Source organism: Euprymna scolopes, chromosome 7, assembly GCF_053919585.1.
Source record: "Euprymna scolopes isolate OS-2025 chromosome 7, ASM5391958v1, whole genome shotgun sequence".
Taxonomy (NCBI): domain Eukaryota; kingdom Metazoa; phylum Mollusca; class Cephalopoda; order Sepiida; family Sepiolidae; genus Euprymna; species Euprymna scolopes.
Window position 1 is genome coordinate 133,293,818 of NC_136488.1, and position 20,617 is coordinate 133,314,434.

The 20,617-nt window shown below is 38.0% G+C and overlaps 1 protein-coding gene across 1 annotated transcript; it reads left to right on the forward strand.

Moving 5' to 3' along the window:
* The first annotated feature begins 6,155 nt into the window (after positions 1–6,155).
* Positions 6,156–15,444, forward strand: LOC145280342 (uncharacterized). Its single transcript, XM_080132112.1, has 4 exons — positions 6,156–6,639; positions 9,169–9,465; positions 13,058–13,248; positions 14,020–15,444. Exons 1-4 carry the CDS (start codon positions 6,156–6,158, stop codon positions 15,442–15,444), a joined length of 2,397 nt encoding a protein of 798 aa, XP_079988238.1.
* Positions 15,445–20,617: the final 5,173 nt, after the last annotated feature.

The window sequence follows — 20,617 nt, forward strand, 5'->3', positions numbered from 1 at the left end:
ACGAGGCACATATTTTTCAATGTCATCTCTTTCTGCAGGAGTAACACTTCCAGTTCTTTCCTGAGCACCGGAGTCTGTTGTTGAGGTAATTGGTGTAACCAGTGAATCGGTTGGATTGTGAATGTCCAGGGATGAGTAGTGTATACTTTTGCAGCTTAAATCATGTTTGGCTGGAGTAACTTCTGTTGGTGGGGTCGTTGTGAGTTTCAGGGGTTTACAGTGCTGGACAAGTGTCTGTGAGTTTGCTTGTTGGAAAGGGTTCATATCCTGTAAGGTGTTGCTGGAAAGGGTTGATATCCCGTAACATGTTGTAAAGGGTTAATATGCCGTAAGTTGTTGGTGTAAAGACTTGATATGCCGCAACATGTTGCTGAGCTTGACTTTCTTTTAACATCGATGTGAAGTCAAAAACTTAGTGTTGCTGAGGTGACTGTTGTGTATGAGACAACACAAGTCGCATGTGTTGACGCACATGGCAATTTATTATTTCCTTTCATGTGCATGGAGATTAAATTACTGCATTTTTTTTAAAGTCGCATAGTGTCTTAATCAGTATACGCTTGTTGTCTTGTCACTTGTTCTCGTCCATATTTATGTTGAAAACAGGGGTTGAAATAGTGTTACAATCGCTATTTGTAGTTTTTAGTGGGCTTGTTGTCACACGTTCTCAATGACAAAACAAAAAGCTAAAATACATTTTAAAAAAAATGCACATATGGCGAAAGAAAAATAATATTTAGATAGACAACAAAGAAAAGTTAAAGTTTGTGACACGTAGAATGTTGAGAAAAATGCTATTCAGTTTTGTTGTTATCTATTTTTATCTTTTTTTGTGCGTATATGTTGCAAAAAAAATGTGTGTGTGCGGTTGACGCCATTATTATTACACATGTGGATCGGGTCATTAACTAGTTGTTGATGTGTCGAAGAAAAAAGATGTTTTTATTATTTGTTTTAGTTGTACTCGGTCGTAGAGGAATGTTTAATCATTGTGTGAGAATGATTTGTTGATGTGTTCACCTTTTTGCTGTCGTCGTGTAAGAAAATATAAACGAAATCTGTTGGGAGTCGCCAATTTGTTGGACGGTGAGTTTGATCTCTAGCGTTGGTTGAATCTTGTTACAGATGAAGTCACCATTCTAGTGAATGGACGTTGGGGTTTACTATTATTACCAGTTATAGAGATCGGCAGTTACCAATCTGCAGGCTGCATGTTGATTACTTGAAGGTCGAAGGTCGTCATTTGTGGTTGGGACAGCGTAATAAACAACCAAGAATAAAAACAAGTTTACAAGTACAATTAAGAAGACATTTAAAAGAATAACATTAAAAATGGGGAATGTAAGAATCGAGTTACGTATTTACATATATACGAGGATTATACAGAAGTATTGAACAACACAAAGTGTGTTTGCATACACATATGTATGTATATATATCATGCATGATATATATACATACACATGTGTATGTATATATATCATGCATGAAGTTAATTGTTATACATATGAGCTCAGTTGTATACATGTGTATGGAGTTAAAATGTTCGTTGCGCATATATTCTTGTGCATATTTGTGTCTGGATGTGTTGAATGTTCATTGAGTATGCATACATTGAGTATATACAAGAGTTCATCCTTACCTTGAAAAGAATTACATGGCTGTCGAGGCATGTCTTAAAAGCATGTCTCTTACATGGACAGTCAGACAAGAAAGAACGTGTTGTCACATCGACGTCAAGTGAGAAAAGAGATAGCTCATAGGAGAGAACAAAACAGGAAGAAGGGAACGCTATCTGTTGGACAAACAGGAATTCACAACAAGAGCAGGTAGCCAATGTGTAATTGAAATTGTGTACATGTGTTCAATCTGTGTAAATGCATATTAGTTCAAAAAGGTATGTGCCTGTAGGTATGCTTCGAAACCTCCTGCCAAGCTTGATCGATGAGTCTGAGGCATATCACAATATCAAAATGGTCATTTCAAAATTCATGAAGAATGAGGTTAGTTTTGTCAGTGATTTAAAAACATTGCTTGAAGAGATGTTTTGTATACAACTTTTTGAAATTAGAAATCACTTGCTGGTGCATTGGCTGCAGGAGATGGATGGTCTTAGTTGGGAGGAAAAGAACCGTGATAAAGGAATATTCTGGAAGAATATCATCTTCGAGGCCAGGAGGATGAACAGAGGTATTGTCCAACACCAGCAGATATTTCAGAGGTTTGCGTTTTTCTTTCAAGTATCTTTTTAACAATATGAGGTTTATCCACTCGGCAAAAAACTACCTTGTTACATAGGCACATTAACCCTCAACATCACTGAAAGCTTCTTATTTAGCACTTTGTAGGTCCAAAAGGTTTGACGGTTTTCTCAGTGATAAACCAGTATAGGCTTAACTTTACAATCATCATTGGCATTGCCACAGAGAGCAATTGGCTTCTTCTCTTTCATGATATAGGTCTGCCAAGGCATTTTTTTTACCCAAATAACTATGTTTTATCACAGTTAAAAATTGCTGTGGAATGTAGTCTCCCTGCAGAGTCAACTCATTGACGTTTTTAATGAAGGCGTTAGCCACTGTTAGAGCTAGAAGCCTTCCCATGTCGCACCACCAACTGAATGCTAGTCCATCTCTTGAATTTATCCAACCACCCCTATGAAACCTTGAACTCAAGGGGTGCCTGCTGCAAATCTAGTGATACAGAAAGTGGTGATGGCTTTCTGGCAGAGTATCATTCTAGTGATGGAGTCCACAGTGATTTCATTTTCTTCCTTACTCCAGCTGATGAGACGTAATCTCTCCATCGCATTATGAACGTGGCCCCTCTTATTTGAAAGTGGAATGTGTTGCTGTTTTGATGGCTTTCCTCTGCTTTAATATGGTACCAATCATAAACAGATTTTGGCCATACTCATTTGCAGTAGCACTCAACTGCGTGCCATCATCATATTTCTTAATTATCTCCAGCTTTGTTTCCATTGTATGCATATTCTTTCCCTGAACATTAGCATCATTCTTTTGACTCACAACTACAGTATAGGTTCAATAAAGCAACACCAAACACAATGAAAATAAATGATAGCGAATGCCGAAATGAAAGCTAGCTGGAGATACATAAAGCACGAAACAGATGTGCGATGGGAATTTTTTTCGACCCTCTGTAAACAGAATTTTTGTGAAATATTAAACAGTTCTTTTGCTTGGTTAATGTCGGTGTGTTACTTACGGAAAATTTAAAATTAGCTGAAAAAGAAATAAAACAAGAAAAGTACAATGTACACAGTAAAATCTTCGGAAAATGTTAAATGGTGTTCTAATTGGTAAATGTCGGTGCGTTACTTTTTGAAAATTTGAAAATTCTATGTTCCAGGTAAAAAAAAACAAACAAACAAAAAAAAAAGATAAATTACCCCCCCCCACTCCAACTTGGAGTGCTTTCCTTTTCTTGTTTTATTTCTTTTTCAGCTAATTTTAAATTTTCCACCCAAAAAGTATTATAATATATTTTTGAAAATGAGAAAATTCTATGTCCTGGAAAAAAAAATCCCCCCCCCCAAACGTAGTTTGCTTGGTGAAGCCGTCGTTTATGCTACAGCGTGCATGCGCGTAGCATAAACGGAAGCTGCAAAATGGTGAAAAGTAGTTCGTGGGTTCAGGGGTAAATACCATGCAAACGGTAAATTTGCCCCAAGTTTGACTATCAGATTCGTTGTCAGTGACCTCAATTACCTATAAAAAAACAAATTAGAGTGGTCGGTGTTATTCGTTGTCAGCGACCTCAATTACCTATAAAAAAAACAAAATAGAGTGGTCGGTGTTCTGTAGTAGCGTATCTGGATATTTACCAAGAGTTGTTTTGAAAAAAAAAAAAAAAAAATGTCTTTCCGAGATTATTAATGCTATTCCAACTTAACCCCCCCTCCAAAAAAAAAAAAACTGATTTGTCCGCCACAATAAAGGGTCTTTCCGACATCCCCCTCTCCCGCAAAGTTGTTTTATTTTTCTTGTTTTTCATCTACTTTGAAATTTTCCGCCAAACATTACTATTGCTCTGTGAAAAGGCCGTCAGGTACGCAAGTGCGCGCGCGATTCCGCCATTGAAAAAGCTCGCATATGTTTCCGCGCGCTCGTGCGTACTTCCAACATTCCGAGGTTCATACCATGCAAACGGTAAATTCCGACGGAAACGGTTTTCATATTCTTTTTCAGCACACTGAAATCTACAAAAAAAAAATATTTTTTTCTTTAAGAACGCGAGACGGGCCTTAAAGTAAAATTTTACCGGTATTTCTTTGAGATATTAAAAAAAAAATATTACATTTACTCTGCTCGTTAATCTGTAATCCGTGTAAATCCAAAAATAAAAGATACCAGTTTTCACGTATGGTAGCATAAAAACGCCACAAGTAAAAAAAAAAAAAAAAAAAAAAAAAAAAGGACGATAAGTTAACTTATTGTCCTTTTGAAGGGAGATAACTGTTATCTCCCTTTGGTATTTATAAGTCGGACAGAAAATCCATAAGGATTCTTTTAAACTGGTCGACACTGTCGCTAACCCACATCCACGTTCTGTGTTAAGAATTTAAGTCTGGTTTCTTTTTGCAATTATTGCAAATTTTATATATATCAGTATTTTCATTTATTATATATTGACTTCTGTCACGACGACGCAACTGTTTAGTGTTTCGTTTTATTTATATAGTTTTTGCATACCTCAGACTTGTCTTTAAAGAATTACGGCCAAATTGTGTTCATTGCCCACCGCCAATGTGGCCACAAAGTGGGTTCCCATTTGACGTTACATTATTATAGAAAAGTGACCCCCACTTTCTGACCACTAAAATTTCTTATCTTGGAAACTACGAGTTTCGTTTGCCGTATATATAAATGGTTATTTCCGTTTTCAGCGCCCCCGAAAACCTTTAAAAGTGGAAAATTTGAAGGAATATAATCCCATATCGAGATTACTAACGTTTCTGAATTAGTGTTTTTTTTACACTTATAGGCTTCCGTAGATATAACAAAGTGAGAATCTTAACATCCGGTTTCTTTAATGGACGATGTCGGTACGATTTATCCTGACATGTGGTTGAAAAATCCTTCCATTTAAAAAATACATGGATTATAATACATAAATATGAATAAATTCTCATACAGGAAGATTAAAAGAAAGCATATTTTAGTCATGGGGAACAGGTAAGTGATGTTTTGCCAGTTAAATAAATATCATAAGATTCAACTCGTGTTATTTGTTCGACATTCCGTGAAATGTTAAGTGAAGAAATCCAAGGAAAAAAAAATAAAATTGTTTATTTCTCTATTAAAGCTTTTATGATATTAAAATTTGGTCTTTGCTCGTTTTATTGAAATCAAATTTACGGGTTTAAATTACATTTTCATATTGTTATAATCTGATAGACGTATAGGTGTCTATTCAAACAAATGTTTGTTATGGCGACTTGGCCAAAAATTCTGATACACCTACCGAACCAACCCCCTTCTTAAAGTCATTAAATTTATGTTTTCAAAAATTTTTTCCGTTATTATGATACTGAAGTCTGTAATCTATGATAATCGTCTAAAAAAGTTTTAAAACAATTGTAAAACACACATTTTTACAAGGTGCACTCTCGTACAGGTCCCCCAGATATTTCCCCGTTAGGTGGCAGAGGGGAAGGGGGAGTCTCAGAAAAGTGCATTTTGTTTCCACTAGATGGCAGTGTCGTCGTAGATAAGTAGAGTTGTTTATGGCACGCGCGCGTAAAAAGATGCCTGCCAAAGAATAAAATGCATAATACAGTTTTTATCTCGATAACTGTTGGAACTCTTCCTATGATTGTCTCCCCTTTATTGTAAAAGTCCCACAATCCCTTTTTGCTCTATAATAAATTTCTTCTCTCTATCCGCCCACACGTGTTTATATTTCCTCCTTTGAATCTTAACTCACTTTCCACCTAAAATGCACCACTCAATAGGTTATGGGCATGCGGTGGGAAGGGACATATATACAAAGAGTGTCCCAACAACAACAGGCGAAAACAGTGATATAACTACTATAAAAGCACTACTCATAAGAGAGAGTCCTGCCACTATAAACGCAGGGATAATATGAAAAAGGTACCAGACACCAAAGAAAACACATTCGCATTCAAAATGGAAGACTACTACAGACGAGAGGCGATATCACCCATGGGCTTACTAGTCGATGCGGGAGCAACTTCCCACATTATTAGAGAGGAAAAAAAATCCAAAAACTTTGTCGCTACGTTCACAACAGAGAACCATTACATGGAATTAGCAGATGGAATGAACACCAGCGGTATAGCATTAAAAAGAGGAGACGCCGAAATATGTCTACTAGACGAAAATGGAGACAGCATCACAGTAACCCTGAAAATGGCATTACTGATACCCACCTATCCACAAGATATTTTCTCCATGAAAACCCCCACTAAAAATGGAGCAACGGTCATCTTCAAAGAAAATGGAGATGAACTAATGCACAAAAATGGAACCAAATTTAAAATATATGTGCACAAAAGATTATATTATCTAATGACTGTAGAGGATGAAACTGATGAAGGCAGCTGCCATCAATGCAACGACGTCCACACGTGGCACAGAATACTTAGTCACTGTAACTATGGCGACGTAACAAAACTACCTGCTGTAGTCAATGGAATGAAAATAAAAAATAAAAACTCCAGCAACAGAACCTGTGACATCTGCCTTCAAGGGAAATTCCCCCAAAGCAGAAATAAACAACATGATGGATGGGCAACCGGTATACTACACTTAGTACATTCAGACTTAGCCAACCCAATAGACCTGGCAGATTTAAGTGGGAACGGCTATGCTGTCTCGTTCACCGATGATTTTTCCGGCACCGTATTCGTATATTTCATCTATATATATAAAAGCGAAAATGTATGCATGTATGTATATGTGTTCGCTTTTTCTGTATGTCTACAAAAGGCTTTTTTCAGAGAAGCGGTCGCTCGCCTAACAACTTTTTAAAACTTTTTATATTACATATAAATTGTAATAACTCAGAGTTAACAACGAAGCTCGCCTGTCTATTTAATTTGCTCGATTTCGGGAAGATAAATATTCAACATTTGTCGCTCACCGCATGTGGGTTAGTCTTTTTCCTATAACATCTTGGGAAAATAAAAATAAAAAAAGCGTTCCACAGTAAATGAAATACTATACCGCAGTCAAACTTGACCTCATTAACTCATTAAAACGGGCACCTGCCAAATCCAAGTAATTAAATAAATTCAAACGTGTTTCCGTTAGCATCTCGTGGTGGGGCAATGATTAACGTCACACGTTTTTTTTTTTTCACACTTTAATTTACAACTTTGCCTTTTTGGGTTCGATCCTCATCCTTACTTTTTTTTTAACCCCCCCCCCCGGAGTTTCCACACACACCTCCAAATACCCAGGCAACGCCAGGTACCCCTCGCTAGTACTTTCATAAATCAGAGTCCATTTTCTGTAGGCTATTTTTGAACCCAGTCAACGACGGGTACTTTTGCTAGTTAAGAATAAAGGCGACACTACACTAGCTGCCGAGAGATTCATCGTGGACATTTCCTCCTATGGCAAAATAAAAATATTAAGATTGGACAATGGCTCGGAGTTCAAATCAAATGACTTTCAGAAGCTACTCCGCAAAAATAAAATAAAACATGAAACTTCAGCGCCGTACTTACCTCATCAGAACGGAACGGCCAAAAAAAAAATTGGCGAACATTGTTTGTAATGGCAAGATGCATGATCGTAGAAAATGGCTTGCCCAAAACTTTATGGACTTATGCTGTTATGACATCCCCACTTATACGAAAGAGATGCTTCAACAACCGCTTAAAACAGACTTCTTATGAGATAACTGGCAGAAAACTCAACCTCTCAAAAATGCACATTTTCGGTTCGGTGTGCTATGCCTACTCTAACACAAAAGGAGGAAAACTTGACCCAAAATGCCAGAGAGGAATATTTATCGGATATGACGGAAACAGCCCAGCATACCTAATCTACTATCCAGAAAACAGAAAAGTATATACACACACAAGTAAAATTTATCAACAGCACTAGTGAACAACACATTCAACCTCCCCACCAAATGATGATGATGGGGACTTTCCCAAGAGACGTTTGACAGAAAACCCAAAACAATCTAGTGTTGATGAACCACCCAACGCCATGGAAGAGGATATCCATACATGGAAATACCCTGAGCGGAAACACAAGATACCCAGCTACTTAGAGGACTATGTAACAACAGTTCAAGACGAGAGCGGTCACACACCAATCAACGTCGATTACTGCTACAAAGCCGCACATGGTGTACCACACACCTATAAAGAAGCTACAACCTCCCCAGCGGCACACCACTGGATCCAAGCAATGCAGGAGGAAATCAATTCCCTAAAAGAAAATGACGTGTATGAACTAATTAATATCTTTACCTCACATCAATCCGCATATTAATGCAAATGGCTACCCAATACGATCTCATCGTACATCAAATGGACGTAAAAAAAGTATATCTTCATGCCCCTATCAACCATGAAATTTACACGGAACAACCAGAAGGATTTGAAGTAAAATAGAAAACAGGCAAGAAACCAGTCTGTATGTTAAACAAATCCCTATACGGCCGAAAACAATTGGGCAGAAACTGGAACCAATCCCTACATAATCGGCTCACCAAAAACGGCTTCACTCAGAATAAAGTGGATCATTGCATCTACATACGACACAGCAGTAAAGAACGAGTCATTGTCATCTCATGGGTCGATGATTTAATTATTGCACCTGATAATAATGATTCACTAAACACTACCAAACAGATGCTGATGTCCGAATTTGAGATGAAAGACCTCGGAAAACTCCAGCATTTCCTAGGAATAGATTTCAATATAACCGAAAAATATATATTAATGAGCTAGGAACAGTATGCAACAAAAATACTGGAAGGGTTCAACATGCTCGACTGTAAGCCCAGGACAACACCATGTGAGCAGAAGTTGGATTTAATTGACAATAACTCCAACAACACGATCGACCCCAGAAAATACCATGAAGTCGTCGGTAGTTAATTTATTTGATGATCTGTACGCGACTAGATATAAGTTATATTTTCGGAAAATTATCCCAGTATTTATCCAAGCTGTGCAAACAGCACTGGACCGCAGCCAAGCATGTACTGAGACACATAAAGTGCACTGTGCTATATCAATTATGCTATACAAAAACAAACGATTAACTCCAGCTAATTGCGTACAGCGACGCCGACTGGGCGTCAGATCAATTCGACAGACGCAGTACATCTGGGTACTACTTCAGTTTGACAAAAAGCGTCCCACCCATTTCATGGAAATCAAAAAGACAACCTACAGTAGCATTATTCACACGCGAAGCCGAGTATGTGGATTAGCGAAAACCACTCAAGAAGGTATGTACCTCCTACTACTACTCACAGAAATAGACTTATGCAAAAGTTACGGACTGATTAAGATATTCGAAGATAACCAGAGTGCAATAGCATTTTCCAGGGACCCTGTGCACTGACAGAGGTGCAAGAATATAGACATAAAATACCACTTCATCAGGGACGCCCTAAACAACGGCGACATAAAAATTATCTATTATCCTACAAATGACATGACGAAACTCCAACCTGAGCAAAGTTAGAACTTTTTTTGGACTTTAAATACGATGCGCTTATATAATATACACAATAAGATTCTAAGAGCAAGCGGGGGGTGTTGGAACTTTTCATGTGATTGTCTCCCCTTTATTGTAAAAATCCCATAATCCCTTTTTTGCCTCATAATAAATTTTTTTCTCTCTATCCGTCCACACGTGTTTATATTTCCTCCTTTGACTCTTAACCCATTTCCTATCTCAATCCACCTAAAATGCACCACTGAACAATAACTACTTATTTCTGCAAAATTTTCATGCGATTTTCGTATTCAGCATAGTCGAAAACCTATCGCAGTCGTCATTTTAAAGAAAATTGTGGAGGTGAATCTAATGTAAAAATTTGCCCCAAAATTATTTTATTTTAAGCATTTTAAGTGGAGAAAATCATATTTTAAATGTGTTCAAAGTCCGTGAACCAACGGCAAGATGGCGGTAAATCGGCTGCTCCAAAAAGCAAATCGCCGGAATATGAAACGAAAAATGTAAGGAGACAAAATTGAAAACTTGAAAATTATAAGTTTGAAACCAAAATGAAAACTGACACACTTTGAGAAACAACCACAAAAATATTTTATTGAAAACAATGTGTTAACGAAAATAATTTATTTAGAAAAAGGAATTGTCATTTTACTTAAATCTTGTTTTAACTTTAATGTTCTTATAAAAATATTTTATGTACCAAAAATAGTTTTTCATATAAATATTTTATTTAAAACAATGTGCAAATAAAAATAATCTATTTAGTATAAATAACTGTCATTTTAATTTTTAATATTTTTTTTTTTTTTTAGATTATATTTTTATAAAAATAGTTTTGGAATCAATTTCTCATTTCATTCTCCTGATAACATTTTAATTTTTTTTTTCTTGTAAGTAAGGTCAAGGCTTTTCCTGAAGTTCAAGGTTTCATAACAGACACCCATCTCGGCGTTGGTTCATGGACTTTGGATTGGACACATTTAAAATGTGATTTTCTCCACTAAAAATGATTAAAACAAAATAATTTTTAAGTCGAAATGACTCCTCATGTCATAATATTTAACAAAAAAAAAACATTTTTACTGCCAACAAATAATTATTTTTTACGCTCATTACACTTATTTTGGAGATTGCCAAAATACAATGCACAATACAATTTATTTATTATTATTATTTTTTTTTTTGCATCTTGAGAACTACTTGTGCCTGCAAATTTTCAATGCGATTTTCGTATCCAGCATAGTCGAACACCTTTAAAAGTCGTCATTTTAAAGAAAGTTGTGAAGGTGGACCTAATATAAAAAAAAAATACGGCAGTCTTGTAGTTAAGTCCCGGCAACGTTCGACAACTCTAGAAGGAGAGGGTCACATGAGTATTTTACACCGTCAAATTACGAATATTACGAATTATTAGTTTTAAAATAAAAATAAAAATTATTAAAGTTTTAAACTAAAAAAAAAATCTTTAATTAATATTTAATAAACTGTGGAGGGATTCTGGTCACATGTGAAAAGGAAGATGAGGATGGTAGTGACTAATGAAGATTTGTTCCATTCCCATTTAATAGAAGAGTTGTGGAGACGGCGTGAGAAAGGACACGCATTTCCACGAATTATTAAAAGCATAAGACAACAATACACTTTTTAAGAAATGTTTCATTTTCAAAGTTGTTTTATTTTGTATAAATTTATATTTTGTTACGTGGTTATGTTCATTACTTCAGATTTTATTTTGTTCGTTTTTCTGTTAAGATAATACACTTTCTAAAAATTGTTTCATTTTTCTGTTAAATAAATAGTTATAAATATATAAAACTGTATATTTTGTTCGTTTACTTTATTTAATCAAGTGCTTACTTCCAAAATTAAAATATTTTTTATATTAATTACATATTTTTTTAGTTTAAAAATTTAATAATTTTTTTTTTTTAAATTTTAAACCTAATAATTCGTAATATTCGTGATTTGACGGTGTAAAATACTATAAAATACTTCTAGAGTTGTCGAACGTTGCCGGGACTTAACTGCAAGACTGCAAAAAATACTTCCTAAAGTAGTAAATCTTATAATGCTAAAACAAATTCAAAAGTCGTCTATTCTTCTGCATTACAAAAAAAAAAAAATAAAAATAAAAAAAATAAAAAAATAAAAAAATAAACAACAATAAAAAAATAAAATTGTGGGCTATATGCGAAAGGAGTGGGGAGGTACCGTTAAAGACTAGGTTATGGTTAGAAACAACCCCTTCCCCCCAAAAGATAAGTAATATGCTACGTACTGGGCGTATCTGCATCGCTCTTTGGGAAAAAAGAAGGAAAGGCTAGCTCATTTATACACCCGAAGGGCATCTTGAGAAGGCAGGGCATGATGGGAAAAGCTATTTTTTTTTCTTGTCTCTTCCTTTTTTTTTTTTTTTTTGATAGGAGGATATAAAAGCTGGGAAAAATTCCCTGCAAGGAACACAAAAAGAAAAGAGTCGTGACTCGTGAACATCTTCTCTTGAAAAGTATTTGTGTTGCTGACGTTCAGATTGTGCGGTGTGACATTGGTGGCGAGAGGTCAGGTGTGGTCGATTGAAAAAGAAGAGGGCAGAAACGAGCTGTTGTCGAGCAAGTGACTCACTTCTTCCCGAACCCCAGGACCGAATCCTGATCGTAACCTTAGAAGCTATTTCGGCAACGGTAGTTTCATGGACCAGGTCGGCAGTGACTGGTGATAAGAAAGTTAGGACCAGAGGTGCTGCAGAAATGCTGATCAAGCACAGGATCAGAGCACTCGCAGATTTGATAGCGGAATTCCAATTGAGGGTATCTGTAGTGCTGGTGTCATCGGAAAAAAACAAGGTGGATTTGACGACACTATGATGAACATGCGCAAAAGCGCACAAAAAGTATGAGTTGCGCGTGCCTGCATCGGTGATCGAATCTGGGACTGTTAGATTACAAAGAAAAACGTTTGTGAGCGATACTCGCATTACCACGACAATTGGGTTCAGTCGACGGCTATAAAAAGTCAAGCCGAAACAAAGATGGGTCGTTTCTTTTTTTTGGTCGGTTGACGGTTGAAAAGAACTTGCTTGTGAAGAGTGCACCGTTTGCGAGAAGACAGAAGTCGAAAGTTCAACTTTGGAAAGAATTTCTGGCGTGTATATTGCTTGACACAAATTACTCAGCTTTCTCCATCCTCGTGCTGCGACAAGCTATTTCGGCTATTATGGCTTTCGATCCAAAACATGTACCTATATTTGATGGCAGTGAACCTGGACAGTCAATAGTGGAGTGGTTGGAGAAAGCTGAACTAATATGTCAGCTAAGTGGCGTAAAGCGCAATTGAATGTGCAATTCCAATGTGTTTGTCAGGTGGTGCCTATGACGTGTACCAGCAATTAAGTGAGGAAAAGCGGGCCGATTTTGGGCATATAAAGAAAACCCTGTACACAGCATTTGCTTTGGATCCATTTGCTGCATGGAAGCAGTTCACAGCTCATCGTCTCCAACCAGGTAAAACAGTTGACGTCTTTTTTGGCGGAGCTGCGCAGTCTAGCAGTCCGGTTTGGCAGCGTATCGGATCAATGCTTACCATGTGCTTTTATTGCTGGTTTACCGGAACATGCGGAAAACTTGTTGCAGGCATCATTCCAGAAGGATAACTTGGATCTATCTCATGTGCTGGCGCGTGCTCATGCTATTTTAATGACTAACCCGACAGTTCCAGAGCAAGCTACATTAGCTGTACGATTGGCACCAGTTAACCCCAAGGAGACAGATACTTCACGGAGGTGTTACAACTGTAATGGACTGAATCATAGGGCAAGCAATTGCCTGTTGGATAGTGCAACAGGAGGAGATGTCGGGGTCAGACCTCAGAACCCTATCACATGTTATCAATGTCGGCGGCGAGGACACATTGCTTGATTTTGTCAGGGAAATGAGCAAGGGGGCGAGAAGTGAGTGCCAATCTCATCCCCCAAACTGGGGTAAATAGCGCCTTGCCGATTGTCACGGTTCTCATCAATGGACTCCCATGCACAACTCTGGTGGATACAGGATGCACACAGTCACTGGTCCGCAAGTCATGTTGCAAGAAATGGATGAGGAAAGTAACCCCAGTGCTCACAGCAGATGGAAGCACACTAAGCTGCTGTGGAGTAGGAATGGTGCAGGTTGACCTTGATGCAACACGGAACATTACCATAGAAGTCCTAGTTGTGGATGGATACTTACTGGGATTTGATTTATTGCTTGGACTGGACGCAATCAAGCGACTGGGAGGAGTAGCTGTGTCTACCGCAAGAGAGGTGACCTTTCCACATTTTACCAAGGCCAATTTTGCTGCTATCACTATTACCAAGCCTGACTTCTCTGCCAAATATGACCAAGATACTCAGAAGTGGACTACATCATGGAAGTGGGCTGGCGACCAACCTCCACTTACATTGAGAAATAGACTTGCAGAGTATCTAGCGCCAACACATATTCATGATGAATACGATCGGGAATTGCAGGTGTGGATTGATAATGGTTGGTTACTGCCATATCCTGAGGACGAACTTGGCCCTCCAAAAGGTCTAATCCTTCTCATGGGTGTTGTGCAGGTGAATAAGCAGAAAGTGCGTCTCGTTATGGATTATCGGGAGCTAAATGAGCATGTGGATGTGCATTCTGCCAACACGGATGTTTGCTTACAAAAATTGAGGGAATGGCGACAACAGGGACCAAACGTTGCAGTGCTGGACCTACGTCGAGCCTATTTGCAAATACATGTTGACAAATCTCTGTGGCCGTTCCAAACAGTAAAAATTAAGGGACAGCGATATTGTCTTACCCACCTCGGATTCGGGCTGAATGTTGCCCCTCTAATAATGCAGGCCATTGTTAATACCGTCCTAAAGAATATAAATGAGGCTATGTCCTCAAATTTTGATGACATTTTTGTGAATGAAAGCATATGTTCGGCAACCCGTGTAAAGAAACATTTGGAGAAGTTTAGCCTGGAAAGCAAGACCCCAGAACACTTGAGACTAGGCTCACGTGTATTGGGATTACATGTCCAAGAGGAGAACAGAAAATTGTTATGGCAGCGTGGCAGTGACCTTCCGACAGTACCTAATAGACTTACTCGCCGAATTATGTTTTCAATGTGTGGGAAACTGACTGGTCATTTCCCAGTGTGTGGCTGGTTGTGTGTTGCCACAGCATTTGTGAAACGAAGGGTGAATATGATCACAACTGGATGGGATGACGAAGTGCGAGACCCTATTCTAGCATGGATGATCAAAGACATTTGTTTGAGAGTAGCCCAGAAAGATCCAGTAAAAGTTGACTGGTGTATCTGTGGAGAAGAAGTCACAGTATGGGTGGATGCCAGTTCTATTGCTACAGGCGTGGTTGTGGAAAGCAATGGTTCTACGGCAGAAGACGCAAGCTGGCTCCACACAGTGCATGAAGACAAACTCATAAATTTAGCTGAGCTTGATGCTGTGCTGCGAGGCGTCAACCTTGCATTACAGTGGAAAGCTAAAACAATACATTTGCGAACTGACTCTGCCCGTGTCTATCGGTGGATAACTGACACCCTGTCTGGACAGACGAGAGTACACACCAAAGCAGCCCCAGAAATGTTAATCAGGTGTCGCCTCTCCATGCTTCAAGATTTGGTCTCGGAATATGAACTAGCAATCGATGTGAGGCTCGTCAAGTTTCACGATAACAGAGCTGATCAACTTACACGAGTACCACAGCGGTAGATAAACCCAGAGAGCTTGTGTGCGCTGTGGCCGCAGAACATGAACACAACTCTCAGATACAGACAATTCATCAATCCAGTGGACATCCCGGTGTGAAAAGGACATGGTACTGTTATATTCTATATATTGTGGGCGAGAAAATGCGTATGGTTGCAAAAACAAGAATACAATAACTGAGTAAGTTGTACATATATTTATTTACCATAAATCAGATGAGGTATTGTTTGAATCCTTTCCTGGCATAGTCACTATAAAGTCTTGTCGGGTTGTAAGGGTCATCTAGAGGCGAGAGCAGGGTTTAGAGACGGCTCGTCTGTTAAGACATGGTTGTTTCAATGATGTGGGGTATAGGCGTGGCTTGTCTGATCATAACGTCATGGAGATGACGCATGATACAGTAAATATGGAATATAAAATCCCGTAGCGGCTGCGATTTTCTGGTCGGCCACGTGCTACACCTTTTTTTCTTTTTTTTACGGAAGCTCGCTCGGACTGCCCTGCGGATGTTCAAAAATTCCTTTTCTCCGTACTCGAGATGACAGCAACTTCCGTTTCTTGCATCAGGGCAAGATCTCATCTTGTAACAGCCCCCTTGTCTGGTGGCACATAATGAAGTCCTGGAAGCATGCTGCAAGCCACCCGCATGTCGACTGTTTTGTTAGATTTTGACTTTCCGCACCACCTCTGGAACTGCAGTCATTTGTGCTGTGATGCCTCCCTGACAAAAGTGTGGGGAGTCGAGTCAATGGGTGATCAAGAATTTGGCTCGGAGTGGATGGAGGCGGAGGTGGAAGTAGTAGATCCCTGTGTTGTAGGTTATTTGATCGCGGTACGAGCCGGCAGATGTGTCCACAGGAACGCAGTCGAAGAACGTGATGGTGAATGGCGTTCCCCGCCATATCGTAGACCTGCGTCGTGTAACACTGCCTGTGTGTAGTGATGGCAGTGAAGAGGAGGAAGTCGAGATCCAGCGGGAAGCTAATGATGCACCCCAATTCAACTTAGCCCCACATTGCGGTTCTTTACAACTGGACAAGAATGTCTGTAGTGAACCTGAAAACGTCAACCCCCAAGAAGTTGTCCCCCAGAGGCCTCAACGTGAGAAGAGGAGGCCTGCTTGGATGAAGGATTATGAAGTGTCTTATTGATCTCGAAGATCAGAGGAGGCGTGTGGGGTATATGCGAAAGGGGGGGAAGGTACAGTTAAAGGTTAGGTTATGGTTAGAAACAAAAACAATAAAAAAATAAGTAATATATGACGTACCAGGCGTATCTGCATCGCTCTTTGGGAAAGAAGAAGGAAAGGATGGCTAGCTCATTTATATACACAAAGGGAAGGGCATCTTGGGAAGGCAGGGCATGATGGGAGAAGCTATGTTTTTTTTCTGTTGTCTCGTACTTTTTTATTGATTGCTGGGAAAAATTCCCTGCAAGAGAGAAAAAGAAAAGAGTCGTGAACATCTCTTGAAAAGTATTTTGTGTTGCTGACGTTCAGATTGTGCGGTGTGACCTTGGTAGCGAGAGGCCAAGTATGGTCGATTGGAAAAGAAGAGGGCAGAAACGAGCTGTTGTCGAGTGAGTGACTCACTCCTTCCCGAACCCCAGAACTGAATCCTGATCGTAACCTTAGACAACTTAAACATGGCTATTATAAAAGAAAACAGGAAGTTTAGTTCCATAAAGGGAACAATTGTACATTGGTAACCGATTTTCAGCAGATTTGCCGTTTAATTGTACAAATATCCTCAACCCAGGTAATCACTAAAAGGGACTCTTAAAGGTCGACACCGGTATCGAGCAAAAGTTTGTTTACATGTTTCACAAACTTTAAATGGGTAAAATTATTATAAACATAATTATTGAAAATGTGATTATGTGATTAAAATTTAATTTAAATTAACCACGTTGTTTAACAAATTGAAAAAGAAGTAATGCAAGATGAAGTTTTAAAATGATTAAATGTGTTTTATTTTATTTGAAATTAAAAACACTGACCTATAAAAATGAAATTTTGGGTACTTATGTATTTTTGGCGCCGTGCTGAAATAATAACGTTATTATTTTGAAAACCATTCTTAATGAGGAGATGAGGATGTTTTATAATTATTCTGTGCTGTTGGATTTTTTTTTGTACCAATAATAGTGCATCCCCCCTCTGTTTACATTTATTATTTTTTATCTGGTTCTTGTATTTGATTTTTTGTATTCGGTATCTTTTTTTATTCTTAGTTTCGTTTAGTTTAATTTGGAGAAAAGGGAAATGCTAGCTCCGTGATGACCTCACGAGCCCAGCATGAATTTCAGCCTCTTTTTTGGTTCCAGCGGTGTGGAGAGTGGATGCAGGTTCATTGCCCGGTGCAGACAAGGAATTTTGGAGCCTCCTGCAAAGAAGAAAATCCGGCAAGAATACCCTGGGCATGCGACGAGGCATGTTTCTGAAAACTATCTACGTTTTGCACGTATTTGGAAGGAGTGTAATTTTTTTAAAACAAGACCTTATTTTACGTGATAAAGATTTTGGAACCTCCTTCAAAGAAGAAAACCTGGCAAGAGTACCCCAGACATGCGACGCGGCATGCTTCTGAAATCCATCTGTGTGGCTATGATTTGCTCGCAAATGGAAGGAGAGAAAATTCTAAAAGGACTTTAAACGAGAAAAAAAAAAAAAAAAAAAAGAAGGCACGTGCCTGACTGGCTTACAATTTGTGAGTATGCTCCTAAAATTTATTACATATGAGAGTGTGATTAGGAACTATTATTTAACATCATATTATTGTATTCGTTCATGGATAGGACATCTTCATTATAAGAACCAGTGTTGTTGTTATTTTCATTATATGTTACCTTGGCATTCTTTAAATTTAATGCTCACAAATGGAAAAATTTGCAGCTAATTTTATTGTGAATAAAATCTCTTCTTCGTTTTAAAACAAGACCTTTATATTTTATTCTTTACCCCCCTTTTTATTTTATGCTGTTATTTTTTTTTTCAGGTTAGTTACTTTGCAGGTTAGTCGCGTCGAATTTATCTGGAAACAAGATAAATTTCCGACAGTGCTTCCACCTTACAATTTACAAAAAAAAAAGAAAAAAAAGAAAACATATCGTGAAACTTGAATTTAAACTGAAAAAAAAAAAAAAATTAAAAATAGCTCGATACCATCTGCCATCATATGCATCCGAGAACAATCTCTACTGTAAAATTAAAACAAAATTTGGTGCTTATGCCTTTTCGATACCACGCTATTTTGAAATAGTTTATTCAGGTTAAATTAAAGTTTCACAATATCTTTTTCTTTTTTTTTTAACTCCAATGTGTAAGCACAGAATAGTTACAAAACATTCTTCCCATGTTAAGAATGGCTTTCAAAATAATAACATTATTATTTCAGCACACTAGTAACAAAAAATACATAAGTACCCAAAATTTTATTTTTATTAGTCAATGTTTTTAATGTTAAATTATAAAATAAAACTTATTTAATCATTTTAAAACTTCATCTTGCATTATTTTTTCAATTTGTTAAACAACGTGGTTTATTTAAATTAAAATTTAATAACGATGATCACATTTTCAATAATTATGTGATTATATTTTACCCATTTAAAGTTTGTGAAACTTGTAAAAAAAATAAAACCTTCTGCTAGATACTGGTGTCGACCTTTAAGTGCCCCTTTTAGTGATTACCTGGTTTGAGGATATTTGTACAACTAAACGGTAAATCTTCCGAAAACTGTAACTGCTTAATCGACTGACTGTATAGTAGCGGTTTTTTGTTCACTCATGTGGATTGGGTGTGACAACATTTGCATAGGATACTATACTCGATTTGTTATTTATTTATTTATTTTTTGTTAGTTAGTTTAATCCATCTTTCATTCGTTCTTTTACTGATGGTATTTGTACAGTTTAGTCAAGACATTAAAAAATGAAAATATCGAAAAAAGGTTATATTGTACATATCCGTTATGGAACTGTGATGTCCACAAGTAAAGGGACATAACCCTAAGAGTTATCTACCCTTAGGCATGCGCGCTCTCTAATAAAGTAAGCTTGAACGACAGTTCTCTGGCGACCAGGCTGTTATTAACACCTATGTCTGCATTGTCTTTGTTTCATACTGTTTGATTCCCGCCAGACAGGAGCCCCCCCCCCCTCAAAATTATATCTGGCAATGAGAGATTATTTTTCGTGACAAGCTCACGCTACATAATTTTCAGAATTTAATACAAAAAAAAAAATTTTTCGGAATTAATACAAAAAAAAAAAAAATGGTTAGCAGTGGTTTACCAGTTTTTCTCAGTTTTAGCGTACATGGAAACCAAACCACCGTTCATTGAAAAAAATGGATAGACAGGTTGGAGAATTTATTTGTCGCTATGGACATTCACAATGATAAAAAAAACGAAAGCGACACTTCTCCACTATGCAGGAGACAAAATTTTCGATATTTTCCACGACTTCACAGACCAACAAAGGGCATAGACGCAACCTACATTTTGGACGACAGCAAATGTAGTTTCGGGCGAATATGAAACTACAAAAGGTCACTAACAAATCATTTTACGCTGGAAAAGAACACATTGTACAAAATTTTCAAGTTTCGATGGGCCATGCAAAACCCGGACGAAAGCTTAGACTCGTACCATGCACGACTACACACTCTAGCCTCCACGTGCGATTTTGAAGATAAAGACAGAGAGATCCTAGCCCAAATTTTGCAGAGGTGCACATCCTCTAAAGTCAGAAGGAAGGCGCTAAGGGATAACTCTATGCTAAAGCAAATCCTGAACGAAGCTAGGGCAATCAAACTGGCTTATACGCATGCTGCAGACATGGAGCGTAATGAACTACACACTCTTTACAGCAATGAGAACCGCACGCGTCTCACACGTGGAAATAACGAAAATTTCAACACCAACGGCAGTAAAGACAGTTGTTGTGAACATGCGTGGCAAAACAGTCGCAATGACACCTCGAAGAATCGACCGCGTGGTGGACAAAAAAAATATGGCGGACAGCAAACGTGTCACTATTGTGGATACTCTTCTACACACCCAACTTGTCCAGCCTGAGGAAAAGAATGCAAGAATTGCCACAAGAAAAACCACTTTGCGAGAGCATGCAAAGCAAAGCCGGTAAGAGTAATTCGACCAATCCTCCCCCCGGTAT

Coding starts and splice junctions, on each gene's coding strand:
- LOC145280342 (XM_080132112.1), top strand. CDS start 6,156: ATGGAAGACTACTACAGACGAGAGGCGATATCACCCATGGGCTTACTA. Junction 9,466..13,057: donor AGCGAAAACCACTCAAGAAG/GTATGTACCTCC, acceptor TGTGTTTGTCAG/GTGGTGCCTATGACGTGTAC. Junction 13,249..14,019: donor CTGCGCAGTCTAGCAGTCCG/GTTTGGCAGCGT, acceptor CATTTTACCAAG/GCCAATTTTGCTGCTATCAC.